At 37.5% G+C, this 13,833-nt stretch overlaps 1 protein-coding gene across 3 annotated transcripts in view; it reads right to left on the bottom strand.

Annotated features, from left to right (window-relative positions):
• INVS (inversin) overlaps nt 1-13,833 on the bottom strand; it is a 141,226-nt gene that overhangs the window by 126,162 nt on the left and 1,231 nt on the right. For all 3 annotated transcript variants that reach the window (XM_058523651.1, XM_058523649.1, XM_058523652.1), the window contains exon 2: nt 11,241-11,370. In XM_058523651.1, the coding sequence (XP_058379634.1) occupies nt 11,241-11,346 (106 nt within the window). In that variant the 5' untranslated portion in view covers nt 11,347-11,370. The remainder of the gene's footprint in view (nt 1-11,240; nt 11,371-13,833) is intronic.

Below are 13,833 nucleotides of genomic sequence, written 5' to 3'. Positions count from 1 at the left end.
TATTGAATATGTCACCCAATGACAGTCAGATACATAGTCTTTTAAAACAGCCATGGGATATTCACCAAAATAGACCATACATTGAGTCATAATACAAACGTTAATGGATTTACAGAAGTGAAGTCATACACAGTATGTTCTCTGACAATATGTAATTAAATTGGAAATCAGTAACAGAAAGATATTGGGAAATCACTAAATATTTGGGAATTGAACAATACATAAATAATCCATGGTTTAAAGAGAAAATCTCAAGGGAAATTAAAAATCATAATTAAATGAATGAAAATAAAAATACTGTTCTAAGGTTCCTACCCTACACATGAGGGGGACTTAGAAGAAAATATACAGCATTGAATACGTGTATTAGAATAGAAGAATAGTTTCAAATCAATGATCTATACTCCAACCTTAGGACACTAAAAAAAGAAGAGCAAATTTAACCCAAAACAAGCAGAGGAAGTACATAACAAAGATAAGAGCAGAGATCAATGAAATTAAAATCAGAAAAACACTAGAGAAAAATCAATAAAGCTAAAAGTTGGTTCTTGGAAAATATCAATAAAATTGATAAGTCTCTGATCAGATTGATCATTAAAAACAGAGCAGATAGAAATTTTCAGTATCAGGAATGCAAGTGGGGACATCACTACAGAGCCTGCAGACATTAAAAGAAAAATAAAGGGGCCGGCCCCGTGGCTTAGCACTTAAGTGCGCCCGCTCTGCTGCTGGCGGCCTGGGTTCGGATCCCAGGCGCGCACCGACGCACCGCTTCTCCAGCCATGCTGAGCCCGTGTCCCACATACAGCAACTAGAAGGCTGTGCAGCTATGAAATACAATTATCTATGGGGGCTTTGGGGGAAAAATAAATAAATAAATAAAATTATTAAAAAAAAAGAAGAAAAAGAAGGGAATATTATAAATAATTTTATGCCCATAAACTCACAATTTAAGTTAAATGGCAAAAAATAGACACATAGATCAACAGAACAGAATCGAGAGTACAGAAATAGACACATATATATGATCAGTTGATTTTTGACACAAGTGCAAAGGCAAACCAATAGATAATCTCTTAACAAATGGTGCTGGAAAAATTGGACATCTATATGCAAAACCAAAAACCAAATAAACCAAAAATTTACAACCGATACTTTTCACCATACACAAAAGTCAATCAAAAACTTAAATGTGAAAACCTCTATAACTATATAAAGCTTTTAAAGCAAACAAACATGAAAATCTCTGTAACATTGCTTTAGGCAAAAATATGATACCAGAGAACAATCCATAAAAAAATTGATAAATTGGATTTCATCCAAATTAAAAACTCTATTTGAAAGACACTAAGAAAATAAAAAGACAAGCCACAAAATGAGAGAAAATATTTGCAAAATACATATCTTTTTTTAATTTTATATATATATATATTTTATTATATATATTTTTTATTGCGGTAACACTGGTTTATAACATTGTATAAATTTCAGGTGTACATCATTGTACTTCTATTTCTGCATAGATTACATCATGTTCTCATGTTCACCACCCAAATACTAATTACAATCTATCACCACACGCATGTGCCTTATCATCCCTTTCGCCCTCCTCCCTCCCCTCGTCCCCTCTGGTAACCACCAACCCAATCTCTGTCTCTATGTGTTTGTTTGTTGTTGTTTTTATCTACTACTTATGAGTGAGATCATACGGTATTTGACCTTCTCTCTCTGACTTATTTCGCTTTGCATAATACCCTCAAGGTCCATCCACGTTGTCACAGATGGCTGGATTTCATCGTTTCTTATGGCTGAGTAGTATTCCATCGTGTATATACACCACATCTTCTTTATCCATTCGTCCCTTGATGGGCACTTAGGTTGCCTCCAAGTCTTGGCTATTGTGAATAATGCTGCAATGAACACAGGGGTGCATGTATCTTTATGCATTGGTATTTTCATGTTCTTTGGATAAATATCAAGTAGTGGAATAGCTGGATCGTATGGTAGTTTTAATTTGCAAAACACATATCTGAGAAAGCCTTCTATCCAGAAAAAGGAATTCTTACAAGTAAATAGTTAAAAGATAATGAAATTAAAAGGTTTGAATAGACATTTCATCAAATAAGCATATGAAAAGATGCTCAACATCATTAACACACAGGGAAGTGCAAATTCAAACCACAATGTGACGCCATTACACATCTATTAGGATGGCTAAAACAAAACCAAAACCACACCTGACAATAGTAAACGCTGGTGAGGATGCAGAACAACTAGCACTCTCAGACATCACTGTATAGCCGCTATAGAAAACTGTCGGTTTCTTATAAAGCTAAATATACACTTACTACATGTCCCAATAATCTCTCTCCTAGGTGTGCACTCAGGAGAAATAAAAGCATGAAAGCTTATGTTCACATTAAAACCTGTATTTGGACGTTTATGGAAGCTTCATTCATAATTGCTGAAAACCGGAAACATCTCACTGTCCTTCAACTGGAGAATGATAAAGAAACTGTAGTACATCCATATGGAATACTACTCAGCAACAAAAAAGAATGAACTACTGATTCACTCAACAACATGGAAAAATTTCAAATGCATTATGCTAAGTAAAGAACTCAGTTACAAGGGGTACAAACTGTCTGATTCATTTACATAGCATTCCAGAACAGGGAAAACTATACAGAAAAAAGAAAACAGAGGGTGGTTACCAGGGGCTGGGATGTGGGGAGGGACTGACTATAAAGGGACACAGGGGAATTTTGGGATGTGATAGAATTGTTCTATATCTTGATTGTGGTGGTGATTACATGACTATATATTTGTCATAATTAAATAACTGCATACTAAAAGAGGTGAAACTTACTGATTTACTAATATTATACCTCAATAAACTTTACCTGAAAAAAACAACAAAAGATACCATGGCACCTGCCATGCACTTTAAGTGAAAAAATTTTGCTCCTTTCATCACAGTGACTAGGTATTAATAAACTAGCTGAGGGTAATCATATACGAGTTGAGCATGAGGGAAGCCAGTTACTTTTAAGGTGTTTTGGCATGAACTCCCCTAATGGAAAAGAAAGCTGACCAAATGAAATATTTTCTTTGCGGAAATATAAATGCTAGCTGAAGAAAGAGAAGGTGTCACATTTTTGTCTGAGTTGTTTCGTGCCTGAAACTAAGCTACTGTTTTAGGTCTAAATATTTCAAAATATACTTAAATATATTTAAATTGGGACCCAGAAGTACTTTAGAGCTTCTCAAATAAGGCACTTCGCTAATCCACGTTTCCATGTATTCTGGTAATAGAGCAAGAAAGGTCTCTGCTCTTGAAATTTGAAAGATCCTTACAAATATATTCAGATTGTGTATAACTCCTAGAGGAGACAGGTGTTCTTTTTCAGATTCTTGGTTTTGAAGATGGAGGCAAGTTTTGCATTTGATTCAACATATCTGACACTAGAAGCCCCTGTGCACAAGTCTTCTCAGTGGTAAAACAGTGCTAGGTATTACTCTCTCAACAAGGGCCTCCAATATATAATCCAGAAGATTCCAGAGATTCTATTACTGCATTTATAGATAAGGACTCATTTAAACTCAAACTCATCAACAGAACTAAAACATATTACAGGTAGCCTGTTCCTTTTATCGCTTGAGCCCTTCGAGAGTCAAAGTGATACTTACAGAGAACATGCTGTAACAGGGCTAGTCTCAAGGTGTCTTTCATGATTAAAGGGCATTCTCTACCAGCATCTTATTTGTTAGTGTTAAGCAAAGATAGTAGTACCTAGCAAGATAATGGTAATTCCTATTATAGTTTCCCCCTAGAGTGGGATTCCTCCTTGGAAGCTTTAGTAAGGGACAGGATTTAGGAACTGTGGTCATAAGAACTAACATTGAGAAATGGAGGCAGGCATCACATATTGGGATAATCCTAACTGATTAGGCTTCTCAGAGCCAAATAAAGTCAGCACCACGGGGTTAACAGGTACCTCTACCTCCTAGAACACAGAACATTAGACCAATTGCTATGCTCTTCCCAAGCGTGCTGTAAGATATGGGGAAACTTCAAGCCTTCTCTTTAATCCCTGACATACTTGTGTTTTTGTGTGACTAGTATTTATACTTCCCGACAGAGAAGATTTAATTGGGTTATGTCACCCCCACCCAATATGTTGTGCCTATAAGCCAACATTTGTGTATGTGAGGACATTGAAAGCATGCATCTCCTATTCCGGATTCGAAAAAGCTGCCTTCAGCCTTACTCGGGTCCTCTTTTGAGTAGCTTTAGGAGGATGGTGGCTTTATGGCTGTTGCTAAGCAGTGAGGGTCTCATCAGGTTCTGGGCTTCCTGGCTTTAAGAGAGCAACTGAGAGAGGTCTGTGTCTTTATCTACCCACCTACTTACTCCCCTCTTTAGTTTCCTCAGTTATAACATTGAGCCAACACCTGTCCATCTACACAACAGCTTATTTTGATGATCAAGTGAAATGACTTATTGTCTGGACGTGTAACTGCAACATGTTGTACAAATGTAGGGCTTATGATGTAAACTAACATTCACTGGATGGCAATGCACTTAAATTTGCATTGCTATCAGGAACAGCTAATATAGGATGCAGCTGGCTGGTGTGCTGTGTTGTTTTAATTATTCCGGCAACTGTGAAGATAGCCTCTAATCCATGACAAATTCGTGCTTGCTTCACTGGGACTGGCATTCTGCGTGTGCTCAGTCTGAACCTAGCTCAGAAAGCTGAGCTGGAACCACGACTGGAAAGCCACTGCTCTACTTCATTCAGTTATTTTAAAGCTAGTTGAAGCAGAAGAGTTTGTACGGTTAATGGACAGTATGTGCAGAAACCAGAGCTCCAACTCTAGCAGGTAGAGAAAATGACTGTCACTTGCAGTGACAGTTGCGCCAGTCTATACAGTAGCTATAGTGCCATACTGTCCAACACAAGTAAATCCAGCATTCTCTACTGCTATCTTATTTGCTTGTTCTAAAACGTTACCTTTGTGTTACATCAAAGATGTATTCATTTGCTTTCACCCACTTCTTACTTCACACCTTTCGTATTGTCACAATCTTGGGAAGGCATGGTGGTCATTTAAAAAAATATTTGCTTATTGTTCTAGAGGCAACATGGGAACAATGGAAAGAATATAGGATTCATAATCAAATGACCTGGTTTGAGTCTCAACTTTGCATTTATTAGCTATGCAACTAAACTGCTTACTTAACTTCCGAGTCTCAGTGTCCTAACATATAAGGTGAGAATAATAATAATAACATGGAACATATTATATTTTGAGGACACTTGAGATTTTACAAAATATTTTTACATATTATCTCATTATAATTGTTGAGGTATTCTAAAATATCATTTACACTCATTGCTATTTTGAAATTATCATAGGTGTTAGATCTGCCACTGGATCTTGCTATTTGTTAATAAAAAATGATTGCAGGTATATTGCTATATCATAATTTTAAAATACTTTGATAACTATATTTCAATATAGCTGATTTACTTTGGATTCCTATATATTACATTTAAGCTCTTAACAATATATTTCTGAGGAGTCCATAAATGTCACCAGATTGCCAAAAGGGCCTAGAGCACAAAAAAAGTTAAGAAAAATCCAAGCCAGATAACCATTAAGTTCATCAGTCAAGGTTTAGACCTAATCAGTTCTTTCTTTCTTGTCTTGCTCATTCTCTCGGTATTCATACATATGAATGTGCACGTGTATGCAGAAATATCTTCCCATACATGGAGGCCCCAGAGTTTAGTAGTTAAAAGCATGGGCTTTGAAATCAGACTTCCAAGCTTCAATCTCAGTTCTGCTATGCATTAGACAAGTTATTTAATCTCACTGTGCATCAGTTTCCTCACCTATGAATTGAGGGTAATAAGAGTACCTAAAACTCTTTGCAGTGTTCTGATATTAAATGAGTTCATGAGTTGCAAAACACTTAATACAGTGCGTGGCACATATAACATAGCTTTATGAATGTTGGCTGATTTTATTACTGTTATTAGTATGGATGCATATACATGTAAGTATATTTATAAACACATATGTAAATAAGAAAGCATTTATAAAACATTTATTGACCCTAACATTTAAGGTCAGAGTTGAGGCAAAGGGAGAAGTAACCTGAAATAAGCCACTACTCTCAACTTATGAGGCTCCTTGCCACACCTAACTACTGTGTTAGGAGACATTATAAACAGAGAGAGAAAATGATTCAGAGAGATTTATACTGGCTCAGAACATGAACAGGGCAACAAAAGTGTAATAGGATCAGAATGGTCACTTTACCACTGCAAACAACCCCAAACACTGTTAGCAGAAATGACAACATCAATCGCTACACACTGTGAATATTTACAAATTATTTTGTTTGGTTTTCACAAAGAAAACAGTATCCTTCTTTGTAGCATTTAGTGCTTTTTCATTTTGAGACATTTCTGAAACTATGTGAGACTGGATTACCTTACTGTAAGTCCAACCTGATATAACAATAACAGTAATAAGGTTCTATTTATTGTCTACTATGTGTCAAGTGCGATGTTATGTGTTTTACAGCCATTGTCTCATTTAACTCTCACACAAGCTGAGTATTATAATCTATAGTTTACAGATGAGGAAACCGAGGCTCAAAAAGATTAAGCGGCTTGGCCAAGGTAATACAGCCAATAAATGACAAAGCCAGAACTCAAAATTCAGGTTTATCTGATTCTAAAATCCACATCCTTTGTACTACACTACATTGTACAGTATTAAAATGAATCTACTAAACTCTATCAACTATGCCTCTGGTATTCAATCAAATAATTTGACTTGGATGTTAACAGAAAAAGCTACATATCTATAAATGGTAACCATAGCATATAATGATTTTACTATATATGTTTACGTTTTTAGGGCCCAGGACTGAGCCCTAATACATCCGAATCTAGGATGTAATGAGTTATGTTAAAACATTAATCCATTGTATTAGGTTAAACACTAAGAATTGCTGCTAAGATGATGTCTCATTCAGGGAAAGCCTCTTCACTCCTCCTCTAGGACAATGGGTAGCACAGAAAGTGTTCGATTTAATTAGCTGTGTATGTAGAAAGAGATGCTCTTCTGTTTCCATGGAGTCAAACACATCACTGACATACTTCTCCATGGAAACAGAGAAAGGAAAACAGAAAATGCTAAAATGAATGAATTCACTGAGCAGTTGGTGGGCAAAGATTGAAGAAAAAAAATAATTCATCTGTAGTACTATGTTACTAGTTTAGAAAAGAGAAGTAGCGTATATTTAGAGATCATCACACATATGCTATACAAAAGAATGTACAAGATACATTGAAATTTAAGATGAAACAGTATTATTTTAGTAGGAATATACAAATGTTGGAAAATACTACAGAACAAAGGTATTATTGTCTTTGTGCAGAAGACAAAAATGGCAGAATTCTTAAAAGATGAGCAGTGTTACAGCTCAGTCAGTAATGAGTAAGGGGTTCCTTAAACAAGATGATAGAAAACATAAGGAACCAATTTATAAATAAATTGATCAGCTCTATACTGGTTTCACATCATGGTTGCTTTTTTGCTTTTAAGGATTTTTTTCTTTGGGGATATAAAATTATAGGAATATTTCAAGTTTTATTATGTAACACATTAGTTAATTTGTATGACTGAGCCTGTATAAGCGTTTTTAATTTACAATATACTGCATGTTTTGTTTCCTTTGAAGGTTACATTTTTCAGTAAAATAATAAAGAATTCATTTATAAGGTACGTTTTCTTGAGGTATTCTGACTTTAAAAAGAATTTTTCCAATGGAATTTAGTCCTAACTTGCCTCCCAATTCAATTAAACTCAATTCACATTTAATCCCGGCCCTGAAAATGATTATGGACTTCTTGGGAGGAAAGATATTTAAAAGAATGATTATAATGTTTACTCATTCCTTCAACAAATATTGCTCATGTGCCTACCATGTGCCAGTACTATGCTGGATTTTGTGGATATAGTGATGAATTAAACAGACCTAGTCTACACTCATAGAGGCTACTAGCTTATAGAGGAGAGAGACATTAAAAGTCATACGTATAAACATACAGTTACAATCCGAGACAAGTTCTACAAAGGAAAACTGCAGAATTCCCAGAGAGAACACAAAGAATAAATTTCACTGAGATTGGATGGTTAGAGCAGGCCTCTTTGAAGAAGCGACCTTAATGCTGAGATCTGAAGGATGATTAAGAGTCAGTCAGACAGAGAATGGGGAGAGTAGTATTTCAGACAGAAGCCCTGAGATGCAAAAGGGCTTGGCAGGTTTGAGAACCTGAAAGAAAGCAAGTTTTTCTAGTAAGAGAGTGATGAAAGGTGAGGTTGGAGAGGGAAAGAGGTACAGGTACACTTTTATATTTTATTCCAAGCACAATGGGAAGCAATTACAGAGTTTTGAGCAGGAAAATGACATAACTGAATACACAATTTTCAGTAGAAGTAAACATGGAACATTTAGCTGAAAAAGTCCAAAAAAGGCAAAACTAATCTATAGTGTTTAAGATATACATCTAGGTGGTAAAAATACTATATAAGTATTACCATAAAAGTCAAGACAGCAAATTACTCCAAGGGGGAGGGAAGGATGCATTAGGGGCTCCTGCGGGAACAATGTTCTGTTCCTTGACCTAGCGATGGTTACATGGATGTTTGCTTTAGATTTACTTGTTAAACTGCACATACAAGTTGTATGTACTTCTCTATACGTACATTTCAAAATAAGATAGTATGTTTTGTTTTCTTTTAATAAAACATAGATTGAGGTAAAGAAGTGGGGAAATGGGTGCAGATGGCTCCAGAAGCTTGGTTTTGGTGACAGAGAGCGATAACTGCCCCCATATCCACTCTTCATTCTTCTCTTTAGGAACCGAGCAGCCTGAGTTTTAGCTGGTCATGACACCATCCAAGGAGAGACCTTTTTTTTAGCCTCTTTTGTCCTAGGTATGGCTCTGTGACTAGGTCCAGCTCACCTCCTGAATGACGAATTGCTTTCCTGCACTCTCTCTTTCTCCCTTCCTGCTGGCTGGGCTATGACTGCAATGAAAGTACCTGCCTTTGACGCAGAGATGGAGGCCACATGCTGAGAAGGGCAAAGCCAAGCCCTCGCTGCATCCCTGGAGGATTTTGTGAAGCAGAGATGTCTATCCACCCTAGACTGCCCGCTTCCCTTTGTACTATTGTGAGAATGAAATACACTTCTATCTTACTGAAGTCACTGTTACAGCAGTTTAGCCTGTGCACTGACACAGTTATGAAGGAAAGTTAAGAGACAGGGCAATACCTAGATGGGGATGAAGGAAAAGGGAAGGGATTTTTAAATAATGGAGATAATAGAGCATGTTTAACTGTTAATGGGAAGAATACAGAATAGAAGAAAAGACTGAAGATGTAGTAATCAGAGGTAAAAAAAAATGGAGCAAGGTCCCTAAGAATTTAAAAAGGGACAGACACAGAGCATGTGTGGAAGAACTGACCTCTGACAGAAAGGGATATTTGCTCTGGTTTAGCAGGAAGAGAGAAGAAGGTGGGTGCAGATGTTGGGTGATCTGTAGATGTCATGCTGAAAAATGAGCTAGTTCCTGTTTAACGTCTTCATTTTCTGTAGGAAGCTAAAGCGTTAGCTGAGAAAGGAGGGAGGGAGAATGGGCAGTCAGAGGTTTCGGTAGAGTGAGACGGTATGAAACACTCATATGGAGAAATGTGGTATGATGAGCAGAAAGTGCTGAGTGCCTATTTGAAGTGGGTAATCATGAATTAGGGTGTTACCAATCTTCCAGCCAGGTGAAATTGTTCAGGGCTTGGCAGAGGTAGATGGATCAGGTTCATCCAGAGTTGGATTGCGACAGCCAGGTACAATAGGTGAGGAGAAAAGGGGATTTTTCCAAGAGAAAGATTTTAATAATAGACCATGGAATCAGAACTGAATAGGGAGGAAAGTAAAGACAGAAGGAGACTGATGGTCAAAACTGGAGAAGAGAATGGGTTGGAGGTCTCAGTGAGGTTGAAAAACTACTGTTCTCATTAGTAGGTGAGCTGCAAGTAAAAGAGTTTTAGTTGAATGGTGGAATATTCGAATGAGTGCTTCAGAGGTGCTGGAAGATGTCAATCAGAGGTGCTGGAAGATGTCAAGTTCCAGGGAGTAACTGAATGCAGGTAGCTGAGGTGAAGCTGAGGTGTTAAGTAATAATGTCTCTGCTAGACAAGGGAAATCTTCAAAGAGTGTGTGGCAAAAGAATTTTGTCTTTGGACACGAGTAGGAGTTTGTTTAGTAGAGAAGGGGTAAGCAGTAGAAGATAGAAAAGAGGAGAGGGAAGAGATATATAGAGAAAAGTAAGACAAAATTCTTGGCATATAGGGGAATAGAAAGCCTAGCCAGAAGTTAGGGTGCATGGGCAGAAGTTCCCAGAGAAACTGGAAATGTAGGGTGAAAATAAATTCTGAAAGAACAATTATTGAAGTTCAAGTAGGGTGGACTTTATTTTGCAGCCCAAGTCATCAATCATGATGTCACTAGATACTAGTATATATAAATATTATAAATAATGTGAATTTTTATTTTATTTATTCTCTTAAGGATTAATGACTTGCAAATATGTGGCTTTGTGGTTTTTACAATTCTGGAAAATTCTTACCCATTTTGTCCTTGAATACTGCCTCTCCTCTATTCACTTTATTCTCTCCTTCTAGAACTTCTATATCAGACCTCTTTCTCCATATATAAGTGATAGGGAGAACATTAAATCACTTTCAAACAATTGAATCAATGATAGGGAGAACACTGCATTAATTTAATTTAAATTATTTGTAAACTTTAGTAATTTGGGTATATATTAAATGTTAAAGATCATTATCTACTATCTCATTCTAGATCTCTGTTATTACAAAGATGAAGTAATTCTCTTAGCACTTTAGAGTATACAACCAGATTCAATGCCAAATACACAGACATTTCTCAGATACTTTTCACCTGATCCTAATCCATATTTTTAAGTTTCAGGACTTAATTTCTTTTTTGTGCAAGTCTTGGAACAAAACGTAAATAAGAATATATTTCCATTAAAATGTCTAAGTATATTGCAAATTAAAACTAAGATTAACAAACTTCCTTAGGACAAAGAGTTATCTTTAAAGTTTCTGTAATGAAGGGGACTGCTTACCTATGATGAGCCTGTGAAGAGCACCCTTATCTCCATTAATAGCGGCAGCGTGAACTTGGGACGCTAACGAGGAACCAGTAACGAGCAAGTTCTCTGACCTGTTCATAGTCTTCTCAACAACTGGAGCAACCTGAAACAGTGATTTAAACCGTGAGCAGATGCAGGAAACATTTCTTCTTTTTTGTGAGGAAGATCAGCCCTGAGCTAACATCTGTGCTAATCCTCCTCTTTTTGCTGAGGAAGACCCGCTCTGAACTAACATCTATTGCCAATCCTCCTCCCCACCCCCCCCCGAAAGCCCCAGTAGATAGTTGTATGTCATAGTTGCACATCCTTCTAGTTGCTGTATGTGGGATGCGGCCTCAGCATGGCTGGAGAAGTGGCATGTAGGTGCATGCCCAGGATCCGAACCTGGGCCACCAGTAGCGGAGCGCGCGCACCCAATCGCTAAGCCACGGGGCCGGCCCAGGAAACATTTCTAAAACCTGCCTCATCAGCTCTACGTGGGTATATTATAAATATGGTCTACTAGAAATATTTGACTAGGATTAAAAAAATCTACAGTCCTAGTTCTAGAATTGCCATAATATGGCAAACTTGGTGACCCCTTGTATAAGCAGCTTATCTGTAAAATAAGAGGGTTAGGTGCTTCTAAGACCCTTCTCAGGGGCTATCTGAGGAAAAAAGAGAGCTCAGTATTTAATATTTGGCACAGGGCTCAAAAGCCACAGTGAGGGCTGGCCTGGTGGCGCAAGCGGTTAGGTGCACACACTCCGCTGCGGCGGCCCGGGGTTCGCCGGTTCGGATCCCAGGCGTGCACCAACGCACTGCTTGGCAAGCCATGCTGTGGCCGCGTCCCATGAAGTGGAGGAAGATGGGCATGGATGTTAGCCCAGGGCCAGTCTTCCTCAGCAAAAAAAAGAGGAGGATTGGCAGATGTTAGCACAGGGCTGATCTCCTCACAAAAAAAAAAAAAAAAAAAAGCCACAGTGATTTCTGATACAGGTAATTTGATCCTACATAATACTAAACATTAGAACTAGGAATAAAAGTAATGACCAAGTCACAAAATGAGTATGATTTGAACTTAATTGTCAGGTCATAATTAACTAGATTTAAGCACTAAATTAAAAGATACCTACTTCTTCCTCTCATGCCCACAAAAGGAGGAGTTTTTATTTGTTTTCTCCTTACAGTCACCAGGAAAATACACCTAGCTTGAGCTCTTGACCTTAGGATCTTACTGAGAAAACCCACATCAGTAGGATGAGCCATATTTCATTAAGAAAAATTTTGTTCTGACTGGTACTCTGATATGGTTTGCTAGAACCTTCTAGAAATGCATTACCTGCATAGGGAAATAGTGAGTTCCCTATTATAAGAGTGTTTAAGCAGAGGCTGGATTATGTCAGAAGTGTAGCAGGAAGAATTCAACCATCTGATGGGAAGGAAAGAGGGGTAGTTGTATGAATGACCTCAAATTTCCTTCCTAAACCTAACATGCTGCATCCAAGTTCCAAAATTGAATGCCTATCAGGACCAGGGAGGTAACAAGTGTAACAAACACAGGGAGTCACGGGAATCACTGCAAATTGCAGCATACATACCTATCTGGAGGGAGCAGCTGTTAATCAGCTACAGTTAAGAGCTGCCAAATGGTTAGGCAAGCCCTCTTCCAATTTCACCAAAAAGTGTCACTCTGATCTCGATGACTCCCAAGGATCTGGGAGTTTTGTAAGATAAATTTATCACTACTGATGAGCTAATACTTTTGTTGTCATTGACAAGGATTATTGGTTCAAGTTCTGCCTTAGAGTGAAAGTATTTTCTTAATTTTGGTAAAGGTCAACTCTTCATGTCTTTATTTTGCTGACAATTTGAGTTAACATGCTGGCAGAAAATATGGGCATTGTGAGGCACTTCTGTCATGTCTGAGCATGTCTGTCACGTCAGAAAAACCACCGTCATATGCAGGATTATATTAAAGTGACAAAAGAAGCTACAAAACTGGGGTGGAAGTGGAAACACAGTAGAGGAATAATTGCACTTGGGCTCTAGGCCAGGTTCTGTTAATAATAAGCAGCATGTCCTTAGGCTACCTCAGCTCTCTGATTTTCTGTAAAATGTGAAAAATGAAAAAGGTCAACTATGTTGATTCATTCAACAAGCTGAGTACCAATTATGTGCTAGGCATTGTTCTGAACTCTAATACTTGTCATTTTAGATTCTGTGATCAGAGTTTTAGGCACATCAGAATCACAAAAAAACTCTTCATACCCTTTGAAAAACACTCTCAAAATTATATCTCAGTTACATATATTTATATATACTTCATCTCATAATTTTTAGCATTCTTAGCATAATTCTTAGTAACAGGTACATAGTTGGTGTTCAGTAAATGTTTGTTGAATGAAAAGTCATAGACTGAGTGCCAAGTCCAGATGGTGAGCAGAATCAAAGTTTAATTTCTTGGAGTAACTAGTTCACACTCTTGAGTCTCTGCTCTTTTTTAATTCTCCGTTTCTGTCTCTTTTGTCAGCGAGGTAGATGGGTGGTATAGAGATACGGACATTGGAGTAGGAGACAGGAGACC

Source organism: Diceros bicornis, chromosome 28, assembly GCF_020826845.1.
Source record: "Diceros bicornis minor isolate mBicDic1 chromosome 28, mDicBic1.mat.cur, whole genome shotgun sequence".
NCBI lineage: Eukaryota > Metazoa > Chordata > Mammalia > Perissodactyla > Rhinocerotidae > Diceros > Diceros bicornis.
Note: the sequence above shows the minus strand (reverse complement) of the source record. Positions and strands in the feature narration are given on the sequence as shown.